This window comes from Lathamus discolor, chromosome 1 (assembly GCF_037157495.1).
Source record: "Lathamus discolor isolate bLatDis1 chromosome 1, bLatDis1.hap1, whole genome shotgun sequence".
Classification (NCBI taxonomy): Eukaryota; Metazoa; Chordata; class Aves; order Psittaciformes; family Psittacidae; genus Lathamus; species Lathamus discolor.
Window position 1 is genome coordinate 21,665,811 of NC_088884.1, and position 20,404 is coordinate 21,686,214.

General features: G+C 36.1%; 1 protein-coding gene across 1 annotated transcript in view; it reads right to left on the reverse strand.

Annotated features, from left to right (window-relative positions):
* Positions 1-4,113: 4,113 nt before the first annotated feature.
* The window catches only part of GRM8 (glutamate metabotropic receptor 8), a 352,304-nt gene continuing 336,013 nt past the window's right edge, over positions 4,114-20,404 (reverse strand). Inside the window, exons 11-12 of the mRNA XM_065665020.1 lie at positions 9,948-10,194; positions 4,114-4,667 (exon numbers count right to left, since the gene is read on the reverse strand). Of these exons, the coding sequence (XP_065521092.1) occupies positions 4,618-4,667; positions 9,948-10,194 (297 nt within the window). The 3' untranslated portion in view covers positions 4,114-4,617. The remainder of the gene's footprint in view (positions 4,668-9,947; positions 10,195-20,404) is intronic.

A 20,404-nucleotide genomic window follows, 5' to 3' on the forward strand; every position in this document is an offset into this window, starting at 1 on the left:
CATTGACAAGGAATCTTACCCTGTCACCTGCCTGTAAGCTTTAGGCACCAACCCAAGCTTTGATTTGTATGCCTTTTAATATTTTTACAATGAACTGCTCACATTTGTGAAGTGAGGCAATGAAAGTTTGGAGAAATACAGTTGCAGGTCAATTCAAGACCTTCACCCATTCCTTCTTTATAAATTGAAAGGTCTGAGATATAAATCCTTTTAGGTACCAAGGTGTTTAACTTCAGTCAGTCCTAATGAGAATTAGCTATCCTGGCCTATATTCCTCTAGTGATTTCACTACCTGGTTATTTTTCCCTCAACAACATTGATTTAGTTAATCATCAGGTAAAAATGATCCTCTGTAGCCCTAGTTGCTGTATGCTTTCAAATAGCAGAGAAGACTAGGTGATTTAAGAGTACCCCATGTCTCAAAATGAGGCCAACATATCTAGCTTAGCAGTTCCGTAACACCATCTAATTCATAAAGCTTAATTTGCAAAGATTTCTTTATAAATGTGAGAGTTTTATACACCAGAGTTATTTGTGTGCATAAAGCATGTTAAGGATTACAATTAGCAATTAAAATATAATTTAAAAATTATAAACAGCACAGCTTTCAGTGACAGCCATTTATTCAAAAGCTAATAGTTTAAAAAAACTATAGTGTAAGTTAATGATAAATCATCTGATGCCTGATCTCAAATTTGTTACATTAAAGGTAAGACCTTATTTAACTTAAATGGTTTTCACATTATTGCCATGGGCCCTCAAAATATTCTTTCAAGGGAAGAGACTGAAAACGCATGTGAAAATGGATACTGAACATTTGCATTTTTGTATAGCCCTTTCTTACACTTTTTTCTTTTTTTTCTAATTGCATTGTTTGTAGACAGAACATACTGTATTATTATCATTGGCAAAATGTCAGGTTTTAAGTTGCTACCAGCTTCCGATTACATCTGCCCCAGGACTTTGTTTTTAAGTTTTTCATTTTAGCTTACCTAAATAAGTCTTGCTATTCAATTTACATTCTTTTGCATGTGCACTAAGAAAATATATGTCAAGTTTCAACCTGGAGAATCTTTGTGTGTGTTAGATAATATAATCCATAATGGAAATGTTGACAGTGGTTTAACTGTAGATTCATGAATGTGAATGCTATAAGATAAAGAGCAGAATAAGATAGAAACAGAGGTTGTTAAAACAAAAACAAAACAAAAAAAAAAAAACCCAGCGAGTTTTCTGTATAGAGCAATTAAATGATGACTATTTCATAGAAAGAGAAGTAAAATGCAGCAGCTGTATGAGTATTCAAAGGCACATAACAACAGACTTTGTAGGGATTTCTCTTCTTATTGCTGGCGGAATTTCCCCAATCTTCTCATAAAAATGGACCTTGTATTAAAATAAAGAACAGTGGAAGGAATTTTTCTGATGTTCATTCTTTTTTATGCTTCTGTTGCAAAATGATAGCAATTTTTTCCTTGCTTCATATTATATGATTCTCTGGTTCTTTATAGTAGTTTTATTTCTAAGAGGTTGCTTTTTATTATAATAGCTAAACCAAAGACAAAGACACAGTAAACTAAAAAATAAATAAAAGACTACTTGATCTAGTTAGGATCAATCATTGAAGAATATTTAATTTCATCATCTGAACTGTTTGTGTTCAATGACAATGCTGAAAAAGATGCATCAGTCTTGGTTAGAGACTGTAGAGTGCAGTCTCTAAATCAATAATCCCCCAAGCAGAGTTCAGGTAGGGTCACAATATTTACATCACCTAACCTAGAAGTGAGGACTTGCAGAGCTGATGCACAATCTATTGCACAAATGGGACTCAAAGTCACCTGAAGACACAGTCCTGGAAGCAGAACTCACAAATCAGGTTTCTAGAAAAAAATCTTTGGAACTGCTGCTTGTGCAAGAAAAAGTTTCCTGAGCCAAACACAGCAAAGTCAACATCTCATTCAGAAATAAAATGCATCGCTCTTCCATAGCTCTAGAGGGATACAAAAGAAGAATGCTCTTTTGATCACAGTTACGGGAGATAGATGTATATGCACCAGTCTATGCAAATACATAAACTGCATGTAACTACTCTATAGAAGTGATACCTGTAGACCAGTACTGTTCTGTTGTATTTTGCAGATTCTTAGTTCATTCTGTAATTGTTACTGTGTTCTTATGTATGTGATGAGTTATATTAATACCAGGAGACTCTTAGGCTTAATATATGTCATGTTCCAAGCAGAATGACATAGAAAATGCATAGAAGAATTTGCATTCCATTTTTACCTTGCTGTTAAACCCAAAAATGTGTAAATTCATCTCAGTAAATCTGTTCAGAATAACATTTTCTTTGGACTACTGTGAAACTGGAAGATATTAATATATGATATACTAATCGTTATGCACATATAAAATATGTTTATGTGTATGTGAAATGTGTTTTATAAAAAATTCCTATGCACTGCTTTTTCAAATGCATACATTTATGCTTATATTACTATATACAGATATTGCAGACAAAACATTTGAAACTTCTTTTTGTTTGTCTTGGATTGAAAGTGGAACTTTTCAAAGGTGTCTTAAAAGAAACTGTGCCAAAACATTGGTTTTTTAGATAAAACAGATTCTTTCTCTTTCTCTTTTAGAAAATCCATTCTAGACATGGAAGTTTGTGTTATTAAAACATTGATCTAATCAATCTATTTTCACAAAGAACCTTCAATTTGATGAGGTATTCGCTAACAAGATCGAATTAAGACTATGGTTGATTGTTCGGCTTTTGTTTGGTTTTTTATTCAGGTTTCCTTGACCTAGCTGCTCTGCTCTGCTTAAAATTTAGTATATATTAGTTTATAAGTATGGGTTTGCTGTGCTTGTGGCATAGTAAAAAAAAAAAAAGAATTTTCACACATTATATCACATGCACAGGCACACAATACTATGTTATACCAAAGCAATCATCATTTAATAACTCAGGCATTTAAATGCTGGGGGAAAAAAACTATGGTTTGAAATATTTTGAAAATATGTCAGTATGCAGTTTGCTGACTATGCTGGAGTTTAAATATTGACATTGTAACAGAAAGAGATTCAGTTTCAGATACTTCAATCTTCATTCATGTAATACACCTCAGCTTCTTTAAGGTATGTTGTAAAAATACAGCTCCTTTGAGGAAGGAGCTGTAAGGCTAATTCAGAAGAAATAACATCAAATAACCAACCGATTGTGAAGCCTCATTGACTTGATGAATGGCAAGTAGTTTATGGGACCAAAAAGTCTTAAAGAACACAGTTATAGCAACAAAGTGGAAAGTCCCTAACTTTTTTTTAAATTACTTTTGAGCTTAAAACTTTTGGAGGGGTTTATTAACATGACAGATATCTACATGATTTTCTCTCTCTCTTTGCATAATCATTTCTAAGACACACACACAATCATTTGACATGGGAATTAGAAGATGTGAAGATTGTAGATGGACATTTATTTTTTTGATTTTTGTGTTTAGAAGGCGATAGTACATATATCTACTAGGTTACTGCTTTCTAAATTTCCATTGATTTCTCTCCTGTTATTTCAAAGTCACCTTTATTGAGATAAGCATCTGCTACATTCCCCTGTCAGAGACAGGATACTAGGCTGAATAGACTTTCAGCTTAATCCAGTCTAGCTGTCATAAAGTCTTACAATCTGTAAGTTCCAGAAATGAAAAGGATCAAAATTATTAGTGGAGGTTCAAAAATATAGTACAATCATACAAAATAATTACCATCAGGACTCCTTCACTTTACAAACATATAAAATGTGCTTACTTTGAGGGTGAAAAGAGAGAAAAAAATCCTTTTGTTAGAAAAAATATTCACAAAGCTTTGAACAAATAAATTCACACACTGCAGAGTACACACACACACATGCATGCAGGCATGCACGTACATACACGCACATGTGCACACATACACACACACACATGCTTAGAGTTTACACTGCATTCTTCTGATGCCATGATTATTATTTTATTTGAACACCCACCTTTACTGCACATTCTAAACAAACAATAGACAACAGTGTAAGGACTTTTTTCCTTTAAAACTGCAACAAAACAAGTCTCAACATTTGCAAAACATTCCTTTATTATTATAAATAAATTATTTTGTATAAAAATTAGCATGCGTTGACCATTGCATTTATTTTAGCATAACCCAGAACTTAATTCAGTCAGCCGTCACAAGAAACAAACTCATCTTCTTTTACGAGTTGAACAATGTAGGACAGGAAAGGAAATTGTCACAATCACAAAAAAGTACTTACAAATATAACATCAGACATGATTTATTTCAACAGCAGTTTTTTTCATGAGCTAACATTTGTTTTCCTTTTGTGATTTGCTTCCTTTTGTGAGTGAACAGTTTAGAAGCTTGACACTTTGTTATAAAACTGGACTTTCCTTCCCCTGTCTCTGTTTGCCTTTTGCCTCTTGTTTAATCCTTGGCCTTTAGGAGACTGACTATTGATTTCAATGTAGTCTACTGATATTTCCAAGACTGAATTCTGGTGGTGGTGAAGTCTATGTTTGCAAGATCCGATCCTGCATGTCTTCCAGTGAATTTCATCCCTGCTCAGTTTGCCTGATTGCTGTAACTGACATAAGTGGTCTTGGTAGAAGAGGCTGTAAATAAAAAAAACCATAAAACAAAACAAAAACAAAAAACAAAACAAAACAAAACAAAACAAAAAACACAAAAAAACAAAACAACAACAAAGTTCAGGATTTGTAGAATCAAAAGAGGAGGAAAAAAATCCACCCATATTTAGCATTTGAACTCAGGCAGCATCCCACTACATTTCCGAATAATACAGCCCATGTTCACGGAATAAAGTAAGAAAATTCAAGCATGTATGTAAGTCGTGAGTAAATTGGATCTCAGGTTCTGTGTTCTTGATAACTTATCTTGTTTATGGCTGGGGGAAGCAGAGGTCAATAGAGAGGAACAATGACGAGTGGTTTTAGCATACCCATAACAGAATTTCAGCGTACTATTTGTCTGGCATTATTTTGGCTGATTTCTCTATAGATATTTTTCAATTTAAAGCTTGGGTTTTTCTGTTTCTCCTGCTGGTCAAAGAAAGTTTTGCAGCTAGTGGAGCATTGTCCATCCGGAAGGAGGCTTATGCTCTTTGAAAGGAGCAAAGCCTAACAAGGAAACACTTCTCTAACTTAGCAAAAAATTGATAGCTAGTGCTACAGCACATATTCTTTGCAGATCATTCAGACACAAAGCATAAGTGGACCAGAAGAAATGCTTATGAAAGCCTGGGCTGTATTTTAGAGCTGCCATGCCCTTATGGTCTCATTCTGATGATCAGCTGATCACATTTTCCTTTGAACAAAGCCGATACCCCTGTTTAGAACAAGGCAATATGTTGAGAAAGTTAAACACCTTTACTATTGTAAGTGACTAACCATGAATCTTACATGAAATTTTGTGTCAGCTTCTAGCCCTTATATCTTATCCCTTTGCTGTACAAAATATGGTCCAGGTCTCCACTGTTGTATTAATGCAGTGGCAAGAAGAGGGAAGTGGTGACATTAGGTTTCACAGGCAACTCTAATTTTAAACCAGTTGGGTACATGGAAAATCAGACTGCTGGGGACTGAGTCACATTTTTGTCTCTATAATAAGGTCTATGTCACACTGCATAACGAGGAATTTGGCTTCCCAACTATACTTTATAGCCTGTCTGCTACAGACATGTTCTGCTTATGGCAGTTTAGACTGCAGCTGGCAGGACGAAAAAAAATGTGATGGCACAAAAGTTATCTGGTCTATAGATTCAAAGATCTTAATTCTACTCCCTACCTTCTTTCCTTCCTTTAATTTCCTTTTTCTATATAGAATCTGGTGGGAACAGCTGAGACAGATAGGCAGGAAAAGGATTCTTCATGCTAACTCCTAAATTCAGCCCAACAATCCAATGATTTGAGAGGAACAGACTACAGAAATCAAGAAATGACAGTTTCTCTCTCCTACACCAAAGACTAAACTAAACAAAAGATTGCTAAAATTGCTGAAAATAATACTAGGTAGTATAGAGAAGTTTGTTGCTTGGTTTCTCTAAATGTTTTCTTTGTGTTACTGAGCAATTTGATTCTAATATTGCATTTGACATTTTGTAAGATACAACGTGGCCAGACCATTACAATTTACATATCACTATAATATTTATTACTGAGGAATGTATATATTAAAATGAATAATCAAAAGGAAGCTGCAAAATGTAATATTTTTTACGTCCACTTGCACAGGTATTGCCAGTACTCTGTGTCTGGAAGAGCTGATTCATGAAAAGATTGCTTTTGGCACATTAAGTCTTTCACATTATCTATTATAGTATTGAAGTACCAACATGAAACAGCCTTATTTGCATGTACTGGGACACTTGAGGCAAATATAGCCTCATTTACATCTTTCAGATCTTTCTGATGGGATGTACTGCTCCCATCTGAACTCTCCCATGCTCCCACAGCTGGATTTCTGAGAGGATTCTATTTTTCCTTTGGCCAGCTACGTTCCTTCTGAAAATAATGCAGGACTGCTGAAATGGCACCATGCTCCTTAGAGCATAAAAGGATTTAGTTCCCAGCTAAGAAATAACAAATAAATGCACATCTGCAAACAGAAGGAGCAAAGCTTATTTTTCCCCCTTGCTCAGAAAATCAGCTCAGATACATGATCAGGTTAAGCTTGCTTAACACATTACCCTGTATCAGCTGAGTTCTGTGATAACTTTGCATGTGTATGTTTTTAGCCCATAGAGTTGTAACATGTCAGATTTGTCACAATTCAGTAAGATGCATTATGTGAGGACATTTGAAAGAAGCTCAGAATACAAAAATAAGTAGTTATTACATCTCAGCTGGTTCAGAGTAACTTGTTAATGTGCTGTAACGTCATAGTATATCTGAGACTTAATAGTTTTGACAGAATTAATTTAGGATTGGTCAAGAAACAAAAATTATCCTATTGAGGTCTGAGTGTTGTTACTCTAAAAAATGACAGCACAGGAAGTTAGAGTAGATAGTTTGAAATGTATTAAACCTAATCTTATCTCCAAACAATGTTTTTTGACTTCTTAAATATGCAAGTGTATTTATAGTTCACTGTAATAAGCCTACAATTCCTGTTTGGGAATCTGAAAGCTTCAGCAGCTGATGTCCTGCTCTTTAAGACTGTTAGCATTTCATACTAATAACATGAACCACATTTGGCAAGCATAGATGACCAGAAAAAGTAACAGACTTGGCTCATAATATTTCTGGGAATGAACACTCTCTTCTAGACCCAGTTACTACATGGCTTTTGGAATGAGACAAAAAGGAAAAGAGTAAAATAAAAGAGTATCTAAAGCAATTTAGAATGATTATTGTGGTCTGACCTATACGCATTTGAAGCATTTGTCATTGTTATGTCTTCTGTAATTGCATCTGGATTTTTTTTTTCATCCTGTTTCTCACATATGATTTGTTTTCCACTGAATATGAATGTATTTCCATGAAAAAAAAAATAAAAACAAAACCAAAAACATGACTATATTCATGTGGGGGACAACATGGAATAAAGTCTGTTACATGGTACAGGACTAATTAAGACATAGCTGAGTTGTCTCTGGATGGGAAACAAAAGGAATTACCTTGATGAGCTGTCTCATCTGTTACCTAGTTATAAGCATTATTATCACTACCAGCATTTATGCTTGGAAAATGGTGGGAAACACTTAATACTCACTTCTGGTATACTAGGAATAATCTGATTTTTGCAATCATTATTCATTCATATACTTCATATACTATCACTGAAAAGAAAGATCAGCCCCACATAGATTCAGCACAATAAGAAATTTTGTAATGTTGAGAGGCTGTTGCTACTAACCTAGTAAAAAGGACTTATGTGGCATTGTGCACTGATAATTCACATGAACCTCCAAAAGTTTTGACAATAACTATTTTGGCAGAAAAGAGGTAATCTGATTGAATCCAAATGATACAGAACAATTGTGGGGAAGAGAGAAACCCATCTTGAGGCCAAAAGCTCAATCATATAGGGATAGCTCTCTGGAGTGCAAATGACTTGACTCTGATTTTTACCTATGACTCATTATGATGTCTGTATCAAAGCCTAGTCAGGATATACTCCTAGTGAGCTCAGAATTATATAGATGTGCTACTGTTAAAATAAGGTTTAGAGAACAGTAAATAAGCATTACCGTGCATACATCACACTACTAGAGAAGCAGACTTGCTCCCAATAGCAGCTGTTTCCATGAATTATTTATAATCATACTTTAAGGAATACCAGACACAGCATTTTTTAATTAGGTATAGCAGATAAACATCAGATCCCCAAGACTTTCTTATTAACACTCTTTCTCACACTACTGTGGAATCCCTCCTTTGAACTTTCCTCATAAATTATAATTTAGCAAACTCAGCAAAATCCACCTCTCCTTCCTTCTGAATTTTCTTTTGAAATAAATCTTCTTTCTGAAGATTTGACAAATTATTTGGTTATTAATACTTGCACACTATTGTTTGATCCGCAATAATTTATTGTTTGATCCACAATAATTTCATTGCCTTTATTTTTTAGTTTTCCTTTGCCATGTGTCATAATCTGAAGCTGTATAAGCCCATAGCTCAGTGTATCAGATTTACATATTTTGAAAGATTTTTCAAGTGAATTGGTTTGTACTCAGTATCCTCCATTCATAAGCAACTATAATATGGCAAACTTACGGACTATTTTTATAAAGTCTTCAATCAGGCAAACTCTGATTGAATTCAGCAGGGTGCTACATTTTCTTGAAATAAGTACAATATTTTTCTGCAAACTTGGTACTGATTTGTCTCAATGTGCTTAAGCAAAATGGTACTATTCAATCTCCTGTCAACAGCAACAAAAAGAGATAAAAATTTACCACCACCACCACACCCCCATATGTAGTAAAATGACTGAGAAAATAGTCTTTAACTGTAACAGCTGCTGTCCATTCCCATGTGACCTCTAACTCTTAAATAGAAACTTTTACTACTCCAATATTGGAGTAGCAATGATTTCTCTGTTATTACTAAGCTCTGGGGGCAAAGTTACTGGCTGTACTCATATTGATTACTAATGTGAAGTCCAGTTTATAAGACTATATGTCATGTAGTGAAATGGAAGCTATAACCTCTTCTATACCAGAGCAATTTAGAGATGTGGCAATATACAAGAAGTTTTCCGAGATAGGAAAGAACTTTTTTCCATTGTTAACCCATGACATATCAGAACATGTAATGATTAAGCTGTATATGAATTATCACAATTTTCTACCAAGATGAGTAAGGCTACAACAAAAACCTGGATGGGGAGCATTATTCTGGGAAGTGTTAGTACTCACGAGTTGTGATAAATTAACAAGTCAACAAATATAAGGTGGAACTGTAAAAAGCATCATTTTCACCTCCATATCTGACTGCAAAATAAAACCAATGTTAGCTGTTTTCATTATACTTTTTTTCAAAAGCCTTCGAGTTTTGAATATACAGTGATGACCATAAATACAACTTGTGAACTGTGAGGATATACTAAAACTGGCACAGCAATGCACAACACATCAAATTAGCACTAGCTAAACCAGACAATTTTAAAAATATGTGGCTTTCCAAAATCAGCTTGTGCTTTTTTGATTTCCCTTTTTACTAGCCTCCTGTGAAAAATAATTTGTTTGAAACAACTCCAGGCATTCCTGCATTCATCAGTACATGAATTCTGACACATTTCTGGACTCATGCAGAACAAGCAACAAAAAGAATAAAGTGTATTATTTAAAGGAAGTGCATTCTTGTTAACGTACATCTATTATGATGTGCTGCCACTCTTGACCATGGGAAAGCCTACAGATGACTTACTGTTGGTTTCAAGACTTTCGCACAGTTCAGTTTTGACCTCGCCATTTGGTCTGTCATTTCCTTTTTGGGTCAGTTTGCTTTGCATTGTGGCAGCTGTCACTACAGCCTTGAAGCTCCGTTTCCGTTTTTGCACATTCTGCTCTGGATGAAAAATGATAATATAAACCTTGGGCATATAGAGCATGCCCAGAGACACAGAAGCACTTAAACTCATGGAGACAGTAAGTGTTGTTGTCTGGATGTACATCTGGGGAAGGAAAGAAACAACAACATAAAAATCATTGTTACATTGATTTAACATAAGAAGAAAACCAAAGCAATTAACAAAAAAAATACTAGGTAGAAAGGGAATCAATAGCACTCTTCCTTTTCTGTACATACATCAGAAAGACCCTTGATTCAGGTTGCCTTTAATTATAGACAAGTAAGGCTGCTTCATGTTAGTTAACAGCAGATGGTAGAAACATAATATTTATTAAATTTCATTGTCATAAAAGTAATTGAAACGCAGTAGCAACCACATTTTCAGAAAAGGAACCAATATGTCTGTACAGGAAAAGAGAAGCGACAGTAGAATTAGTCTTGTGTTATCTACTTTAATACACAGAAGCCCCTACAACTATATGCCACATGGTGATGCAGTAGTGTGTGCAACATGGCTGAACTGGCAGCAGGCATAATGCAGAATCTAATGAAATCTTTGATATACTCCTTGAGTTTCAAGGTTAGGGAAAAAAAAAAATTAGTTTCTTCACAATGAAGCTTAAATATTCTTGAGTTTTGGGTGTGTACATCGTTGTTTTAACATTTCCACCTTGCTGTTGAATTCTAGTCACAATGCTCTTTTGCCACATAGTAAACATATTAACATGTCACAGTCCTAAGAAATCAGAAAATCAGGGAACCAAGAAATCAGGTCACAACCTCAGTCTCCTATAAATACAAAGGAAAAAATCTGATGTTTCTGAGTGAGCCTGTCTATTCTTTGTGATCACCTAAAAAAGAAAGTTGCTCTGGTCTTCCATAGGGCCATAAAAGAAAATTACAATGACCACTCCATAAGAACAGCAGAGAAATTTCTGTTTGAAGAAGTATTCAGATACTGTATGAGAAATACTAACTGTAGTTCTGCTCAACATTTATTTTTCTTAGGAAATTACATTTTATTAAATATTTTATAATGCATCAATTTTACATTACAGTTCTGTGTGTTTTCTTTAAATAGGAAATCTCAGTAATCATCGTTATACTGAAAAAAGATACTAAAGTGAAACCTGCTCATTGCCTTTGCAGAGTATTCACTGACACTGTCATCAGCCATGATTTCAAACACAGGCCAGTAGTGTCACATTAACCTGGAGATAAAGCATAAGTCTGCCTGCAATGTCAGCTTCAGATCATCTGTTTCATTAAGTGCCTTTGGGTAACTTGGCCCTTGGCAGAAAAGTGGAGATATAATAAAGTGATGTGCAGTCACTGTTAAGGTTGGACATTTTTTAGTGTCTTTCAATTTACATAATTTTTCCATTAGATGCTTTCTCCTTAGAGATTACAAATAAACTGTGCTCTCACTTAAAGCAATGTTAGGTGAGAAATGTGACACATGCATTTTGGAAACATGGACTCTCAATCTGAAACACCTTGCAAAGTATCTGTATAATTGTACAGAAAACTGCAGATATTACCATAAAATGAGGGATACCACAAAATGCTCTTTAAGAAAAGATTGACAGTGCTTCAATTTTTTTAATAAGCTAAACCTGCTTTCAGGGACAACACCAGACTGAAAAGACAATCAGGACTGTCTTCCTATTGTGCTGAGGAAAGTACTAGGAGCAACACCTTCTTTCATTTCAATAATACATCAAGATAGTACATCAGGAAATATACACAATACAGCCTTTTCTCACACCAGTGAAATAATTCAGCTCCTTTCAATCTCCAAAATGACAGCAGTGTGCATGAAAGCAGAGCATGACCTACATTGTGCGTGAACACTTGTAATGCGAACCTCACACAGGTACCTTAATAGGAAGGTGTTTTCAGACTTCTGTGAAAGGACCTCTGTGTAGATTCAAATTCATATGCAAACATCATCAACAACATATCCATTTCTCTCTGAACCACATAGGCTGATCTCCAATTAAACTGGCACAGCAATATCTTGTGGGTTAAGTGTCAGATTAAGTGGTATCCAAACGCAAAAGAATTTGGTTCCTAAAGAGGCATATTTTTCCTAATGGGATTTTCAAAACAGAAATCAATGCAAGTAATACCTTTAACAAACCGGGTTGCATATGAAAAATTCCATTAAAAATAAAATATCCTTTCTTTTGAAGACTTATCATTTTTTAAAATCAAACTCATGCTAGTTAAGTGGCTAGCTAAGCCCTATACATAGGATCTGCAACAATGCCTGGCATTTAAATGTGTATTTTTAAATTCCTTATCAAATACACAATCTGTAAGGTTCCTTTTTCACTCACCGTTCAGTGTAAGGGTTAGACAATAAAAAAATAAGGTAAAGAACCCCAGGATGTTATAGTGTAAAATGCATACATTCATGAAATAGTACTAGTCATATTACCAACAAATGCACACATTATAGTAGATGTCAGTGACCTTTCTTGAGATAAAAAGTCCCACAGTGCCATGCTCTTAACAAATGCTAAAGAGAAATGTCTGCCTGAAGGTTTACATTCAAGTAAGCTTCATAAGTGAGTTGACTCTAAATTTGATCATATGTTCACTGAAATAGTAAGAGTCCATAGATTTCAATGAACTTAGTGCAGGTATTTTGCCTGGGCTATATCATTGTATCTAATGCATTTTTTGTGGATTTAACTGAAATGATCAGCACACAAATAGTTTCACATTGCAGATTATGGTTCATATGTAGTGGGATTTATTTCTAACTGTTGTTGTGGTTTTGAACCAGCCCCTATAATTACTGAAACACGAAAACTGGAGTGGGTTGGAAAATTTCTGATAGAACAGTTTTCAGATAGTGAAATATAGTATTTAAAGAGCTTTGGCCTCATGGATCCTCTTTTGTACGGATCACCCTTACTACTTGCTCTTTAATTAGGATAATGAGAAAGAAGGACTTCAAGAAACTTGCTAGACTTTAAAGGAAGGCTTTGAACATATATATACACACATTGTGTGTGTTGTGTACATCAGTCTGTCTCTATACACTAATGCAATGGCATACTCAGCTGTAGAATAGCTGTCAATGACAGTCTGGGTCTGATTCCTTTTTCTGTTAGAATTATAGAATATTTGGGGTTGGAAGAGACTTTTAAAGCTCATTTAGTCCAACCCCCCCTGCAGTGAGCAGGGACATCTTCAACTAGACCAGGTTGCCCAGAGCCCCATCCAGCCTGATCTTGAATGTTTCTAGAAATGGGGCATCTATCAACTCTCTGGGCAACCTGCTCCAGTGTTTCACCACCCTCATCATAAAAGACTTCTTCCTTATATCTAGTCTGAACTAATTTTTCCCATCTTTGGAATTCCCCTTCTTGCAGCCTGATGGAGCACAAGTCTAGCAAATAGGATGCTGCACACTTGGTTTGACGTTTGTCTGACTGTTACCTTGTTTTATACTAGAGGAGAGGACAAAGATGTTTTATGGCTGTGCATTCTGGGTACTTTTATTACACTGGGAACACAACTTCCTGTAACTTTTACAGAATTAGCTGCTCTAAAAATCAAGGAGCAACAAAAGTAGTTCAGTTTAATAAGATATGAGGTCTGAATAATTTTTCATGTGTCTCACAGCAGTAGCTCACTCTAAGTTGCAGGAGAATAAAGGTCCCTTTCTCACAATGATTCATAGTTACACAGAAATGAATTTCAGCACTCTTCATACTAAAATCCCTTCTGAACTACAAACTTTTTGTCCAGTAATGCCTTCCACAGATGCAACAAAGACTACTATATCTGTTCTCCTTGTTCTTGACAGTCAGAAGATATGACAGGAAACTAAAATCATGGTTAACACAAGAAAGAAAGATATCTTCATAATATGGGAAAAACTTGAGGCCTAAATATCTTCGTCTCTCCATCTCCCACTCAAACCCCACATTAGAACTGATACAGAACTTCTTTCTCTACTTTCTACCATTGGTTCTAGGATTACGTATCTTTTTTTTTTTTTACTTTGAAAGTTGAAATATAAAATAGGAAATATTGGGGCACCAAAAAAAAAAAAAAAGGATATTTTAGAAAAACAGAGATACTCTGATCACTTCTTCAGTTTGGAAATACCTGAAACTGAATTGCCTCCTTGGCAGCCTGAAAAGCATCAAAGCAGGTGTGCACACCAAATTGTCCCAGTGCAGGTAGCTGAATGACTACCTCTCAGCTAGGCTTCACTGCTCAGAATTAAAATAGCCCTCAGGTCCCCAGTACAGTTCCATCAGTTTTGTGCTTGCAGAGGCAATGTCATGCACACAGCATGCATTGAGTTCATCACAAAGCAACCACTTTCAGTAGAGAGAAAAAAAAACCAAACAGTGTTAATGTCATAACTTTTGTCCAGATTACTTCCTTGGTTTAAGTCCTCCCCTGCTTTCATACCGAAGATTATATTCAGGCTCTCCACAGAACTGCTGGTTTCCTCATTCTATTCATTTTTCTTTTCTACTCAGATTTAATAGGTCAAAAGGAGGGTATCTCCCACCCATCCTGTTCCCTAATCTGGTTTTAGGAGCATGTCCTGGATAGGTATTTCTTGAGTTAATTGAATCTAAGTTTTCCATTTTGGTGCAGGTTCTCTAACCAATAGTAGTTGTAACATGGAAGATTAACAAGTCCAGCAGATAGTGAAGTGCTAAACCACAGAGGGAAGTCTTGATACATCTCAGGCTTTTGGGGTGCCTAGTGTAGATCCGACTCAGCTACTTTAATTCCAAAGAGAAGTGGATATTTAAAGGCATGTAGTTGGTCTAATGTCTCTCATTGGCTAATTCTATACATTTTGCCCTTTAGAAGTGTCTTTCTCTGCAGGCTAAAGAAACAGCCTTGATATAAAAAACTGGAGTCTGAACCATCTTGCTGAGAGAGATATACACAGATAGCCACTCTTGAACATGTCACACACTGCCAGTAAAAGAGCAGAAGATTAAATTATGAATTAATTTTAACCTTATCCTTGTTCCAAATACTTTATGTATCTTACATGAATCTTCCCAGCTCCTTCAGTCAATTTCATTTTTTAAGGCCAGAACTGCATCAAGTTTTGTTTCCCACAAGATTTTTTTTTGCTCTTATTCTCTCCATCCACTCTTGCCTTCATTCCCATCTGTTGGAAGCCTTTACTGGATCATTTATAGCCAGAAGATAAATGATATATCATAAAATAAAGACATTCATGTACAGGCATCCCACAGATTGGGAAAGGCAGCAAAATCATAGAATCATAGGATGGTTAGGGTTGGAAAGGACCTTAAGATCACCTAGTTCCAGCCCCCCTGCCATAGGCAGGGACGCTTCACACCAGACCATATCGCCCAAGGCTTTGTCCAGCCTGGCCTTGAACACTGCCAGGGATGGAGCATTTACCACTTCTTTGGTCAACCCATTCCAGGGCCTCACCACCCTCACAGCAAAGAACTTATATCTAATCTAAACTTCCCCTGTTTAAGTTTTAACCCATTACCCTTTGTCCTATCACTCCAGTCTCTGATGAAGAGTCCCTCCCCAGCATCTCTACAGGCCCCCCTTCAGATGCTGGAAGGCTGCTATGAGGTCCCCACGCAGCCTTCTCTTCTCCAGGCTGAACAGCCCCAACTTCCTCAGCCTGTCTTCATACGGGAGGTGCTCCAGTCCCCTGATCACCCTCGTGGCCCTCCTCTGGACTTGTTCCAACAGTTCTGTGTCCTTTTTATGTTGAGGACACCAGAACTGCACACAATACTCCAAGTGAGGTCTCACGAGAGCAGAGGAGAGGGGCAGGATCACCTCCTTCGACTTGCTGGTCACACTCCTTTTGCTGCAGCCCTCTCCGTTTCTGGTGGAGAGAGCGCAAGTCTTCTTACTCTCAAACACCCACTGAAAACATCCATAGCCATCCTCCCAGTGCTGCAGAATCTAGAAGGCTTAAAAAAAGGCAGTCCTTTTCTTCTTTGAATGTCACACACACTCCATGTCCTACAATTGCCTTTTCATGGATTTCTGCCTGATAAAGAGTTGACTGGATGACAACACATTTCACAGTTGTGTTCACTGTGGCTGTGAAAAAAGCACCATGCAACGGATTCCACACTAAAAATCATCATGGAAAAGACTGGTTGCAGGCAAATGTATTTGAAACCAGGAGAGTATGAACAGGGAGGTAACAATGCTGGCAAGGTACCAATAACTAACATAAAGATCCATGTTTCTCTTCAGAACTGTCTCCCCCATAAGTTAGTGCCTAGAGATTTTTATTGCTTTCAGTGCACAATATACTCTTCTATCTAGACCTGTAGGAAGAAAATTCATCTTTCACTGGTAGAAAAAGACTACGGGCGCAAGTCAGTCCTTATTTTGCTCATATAGCAAGATAACATGTTAGGTATAAGATAAACTTTGTTTCTTCTAACATTTGCTCAGGTAGAAAACATGGGAAACTACTTAACAAATATATTTTTTAACCTTTTAAAAGCATTCTTTACCAAACTATCAACTAAAATGAAGCTTTGAGAGAAAGTCAAAGCCTTCTCACAAACATGAAAGTACAATATGTGTTATGTTATTATTTAAAGCAGTAAATATAGTCTGTAATTCTGTGCATTGCAGAGAAAATTGAGAAAACAAATCCTCTTTATTTTTATCTGCACTTTTTCAGTTGCTTTCAAAAACTTTAAGAGAAAGGAAAGATATAATAACTGATTTCAAGTTAAATGTGTGCCAGTTTTAGAAAGTATGAACTATCATTAATGCCTGGATGCAAAAAGAGCATTAAAAGCTTGTAGCCTTGGTGGAATGTGTATGTACGTGCGCTTCAGAAAATGAATTAGGGTAACTATATCGCTGTTCAGCTATTCCACTTAAGTGTAATTTTGAACTTTCCTACAATGTTTATAAGAATTCCCCTTCTACGCATAAATTATTCTATGTGAAGAAAGGAATGGCTTTACTAGGTCTTCTTTTTAGCATTGTATTTATTCTTCTAAGGTAAGTAGATACAGAAAACTTTTCAGTTGTCAACTGCTAATTGGAAATAACACTGCTTAGTTTTCCCTGCAGTGTTGTTTCACCACATGCCTAAAACTCACCTTAGTTCCAGTGAATTCTCAGTATCTGATTTTACCACAGAGGTACAGGAGGACAGCTGTATCCCAAACAAAGAAAACTGAAACTCAGATAATGTGAATTTGAAGATATTCACTTCACAAAGCTTTTCTAATCTGTCCTATCATTTGGGAACCTCTTCTTGGACCTGTAATGGTTGTCCAATTGTGTGTATTTCTTCATCTCACTTCCTAACAAGACATGATTCCTTTATCACATACAGGGTATGAGTATACCATTGAATGTATCAGATAAAAAAAGGAATAGTCGATCTCTAGGTCTGGGGAAAAACTAATATAAATATAATACGCTATCTCTTTGTCTATATAGTAAACAATGAAACAATGCTATGGTATCGGCCTGAGCACTCTGCCTTTACTGCCTGCACTGTTAAGCTGTTAGAGCAGTCCTGGTGTCAGTATGCCTGGGTCTGGACTAACTCACACTCTCCCAAACCATTCGCAGGAGTCTGCTCACATTTTGGGATGATTCCTACTATGTAATGTTAATATACCCACACTGCTCTTGCTGAAAGATTAAGATATTTTAATATTATAAACCAAGCAAGACTGTGAATATTCTTGACATTGTACAGTTAATATTTTAGATAAAGCATGACCACGGCACGAACTGAGAAGACCTGCAGAGGACTTTTGGATTCCATTGGATGAAAAATTGGATATGAGCCAGCAATGTGCATTCATATTCCAGAAAGCCTATAATACCATGAAATGCACAAAAAGAAGCATTTCCAGCAGGTCAAGGGAGGTGATTCTCCTTATATTCTGCTCTGGTGGGACCCCACCTGGAGTACTGCTTCCAGCTCTGGAGCCACCAACACAAAAAGAACATGGACCAGTTGGAGTGAGTCCAGAGGAAGGCCACAAAAATTATCTCAGGGCGGGATCACCTCTCCTACAAAGAAAGGCTGAGAAAGGTGGGTATGTTCAGCCTGGAGAAGAGAAACCTCTGGCGAGGCCTTATAGTAGCCTTTCAATGTATAAAGGGGGCTTATAAGAGAGACAGAGGGAGACTTTTTACAAGGGCCTGTTGTGACAGGTCAAGGGGCAAGAGTTTTAAACCGAAAGAGGGTAAATTTAGATTGGATATAAGAAAGAGTTTTACAATGAGGGTGGTGAAACACTGGAACACGTTGCCCAGAGAACCTGTGAAGGCTGTCTTCCTGGGCAAGCCCAGGTGCGATGTGGACTTGCGCAATTTCGTCTAGTGAAAGATGTCCCTGCCCATGACATCTCCCTTTCAACCCAAACCATTCTATGATTCCATGATTCATAGCAACATAGTACTTTCTTAACATTATAGGCATCAATGAAAACTCCAATTTCCGTGGGCAAATGTCATCTCTAACCATAAAATTGGCTTTTTTGCCTGTTTTAATTCCTTGGGTTTGTTCTTTCCTCTTCCTTCTCTTCCTTTTTTTTTTTTTGTTTGGGTTTTTTTTTGTTGTTGTTGTTGTTGTTTCACTATACAGATTTCAGATGCTTTAGCTCTTCTGTAATTGCTTCATTTGAAAAATTTTCTGTTAATGTATAACCTCTGTATACTTACTCAGTGGTTTTACAGATAAAATCATAGGACAAGTAGATTGGCATCAGAAATTATGCTGGTTTATACCAAAAGATGGAGAAGTTTATGCTGAAAGAAGTGATACAATATTAAATATTCTGTTAATTGGAAATTAGCAACTTTCTTAAAGAGTAATAAATGTTCAGCTTTAAGTCATCTGCAACACATTACAATATTTTATTAAGAATAGTAAAAAACTAAAGTCTGCTTCTTTACTGTGGTACGTCCTCAGGACATATGTCTCACGGAAAATGCTAAGCCCTGCCTTGCAGACATTCAAAATAATTTAAAATATCAGTAGGCAATCTGATTCTTTTTTCTTCTCATAAGTCAGGTTAGATATCTCACTATCATGCAGCTTTCATATACCACAGTACACAATTTATTGCAGTATTATGGTTTTTAAAGGGCCATGTGATCCATTCATCACATCGATGTTTCTATAGATAGAGCCACAGTAGGCAATCATTGACCAAAGGCCAATCTCTGTGTTTGCTATAATTTGTATGTCAGTCCTGATGCTCAGAAGTAATGAACTCCAAAAGCTTAAGTAGAAAGTAGGTACAATTTGTAAAATTAAGCAGAGAAATCTCCAAATACCAGTAAAAAAAAATGTCAGTGTTAAAAAACTGTATAGGAAAAAGTCTGTGCTGCATGGAAAACCAGAAGAAGGAGATTATTTAAAAGTCCTTATGCTACAAATTAATTGAAACTTCAATATAATGCAGAAGGAGGATTTTTATGGTATATTGTGTTACACTTCAGATGTTCTTATGGGCAAAATGCCAAACACAGGATATTGTTAGTCTAATTAAAATCTTAACAGCCTAATCAAAACTATAGCAAATATTATGATTAATCCAGTTACAATGACACTAGCTTTTATTGTTCACATTATTTAATTATTAAAGGAAAATATCATTAATGTAGCTAAAGCTCTTATACATGAACTTCTGAGTATTAACCACTCTTCTCCATTGAAACACACACTGTCCATGTTCCTAAGGACAACAGATTCAGCACTCTGCAAGAACAACAGAGGGAAGCGGTGGTTATGTTGAACAGGAAGCATCTCAAGTCCTTCACCAGCAGAAGCTGCATGATGTTGATGGCAAATGTTCCCTCCTCTTTAGCTTTGTATCCAGGTGAGCTTACTTTTACACATTTTCTAACACTGTGTGCTTATTTGCTCTTTTTAAAAATTGAGCTCCCATCTACAATCAGTCTATCTCCATCCATTAACTGTCCTGACTTCTGGACAATTGTTGTCACAGCTAACACAAACTCAGGACACAAGACAAAATATACCCCCAAAGCCCACACTGACAGGTCAACACAAAAAAAAAAATTAAAAAATTATTGGCCAACAGCTGGGTATTCTGTAACAATGGGGAATTTCAACCTTATATCCAATTTTATTTAATAAAAAAAATATTTTTATTATAAAATTTCCAAAGGTTTTTTACCAGAGTTGTAGTTCAGTCTTCGAATCACTTTCACACTTCTTTCAAATACTTAGAAAATTAGAATTCTCTTTGGTCAAATGCACTGTGATTTGCACAACTTAGATTGATTCATCTAGGTAAGAT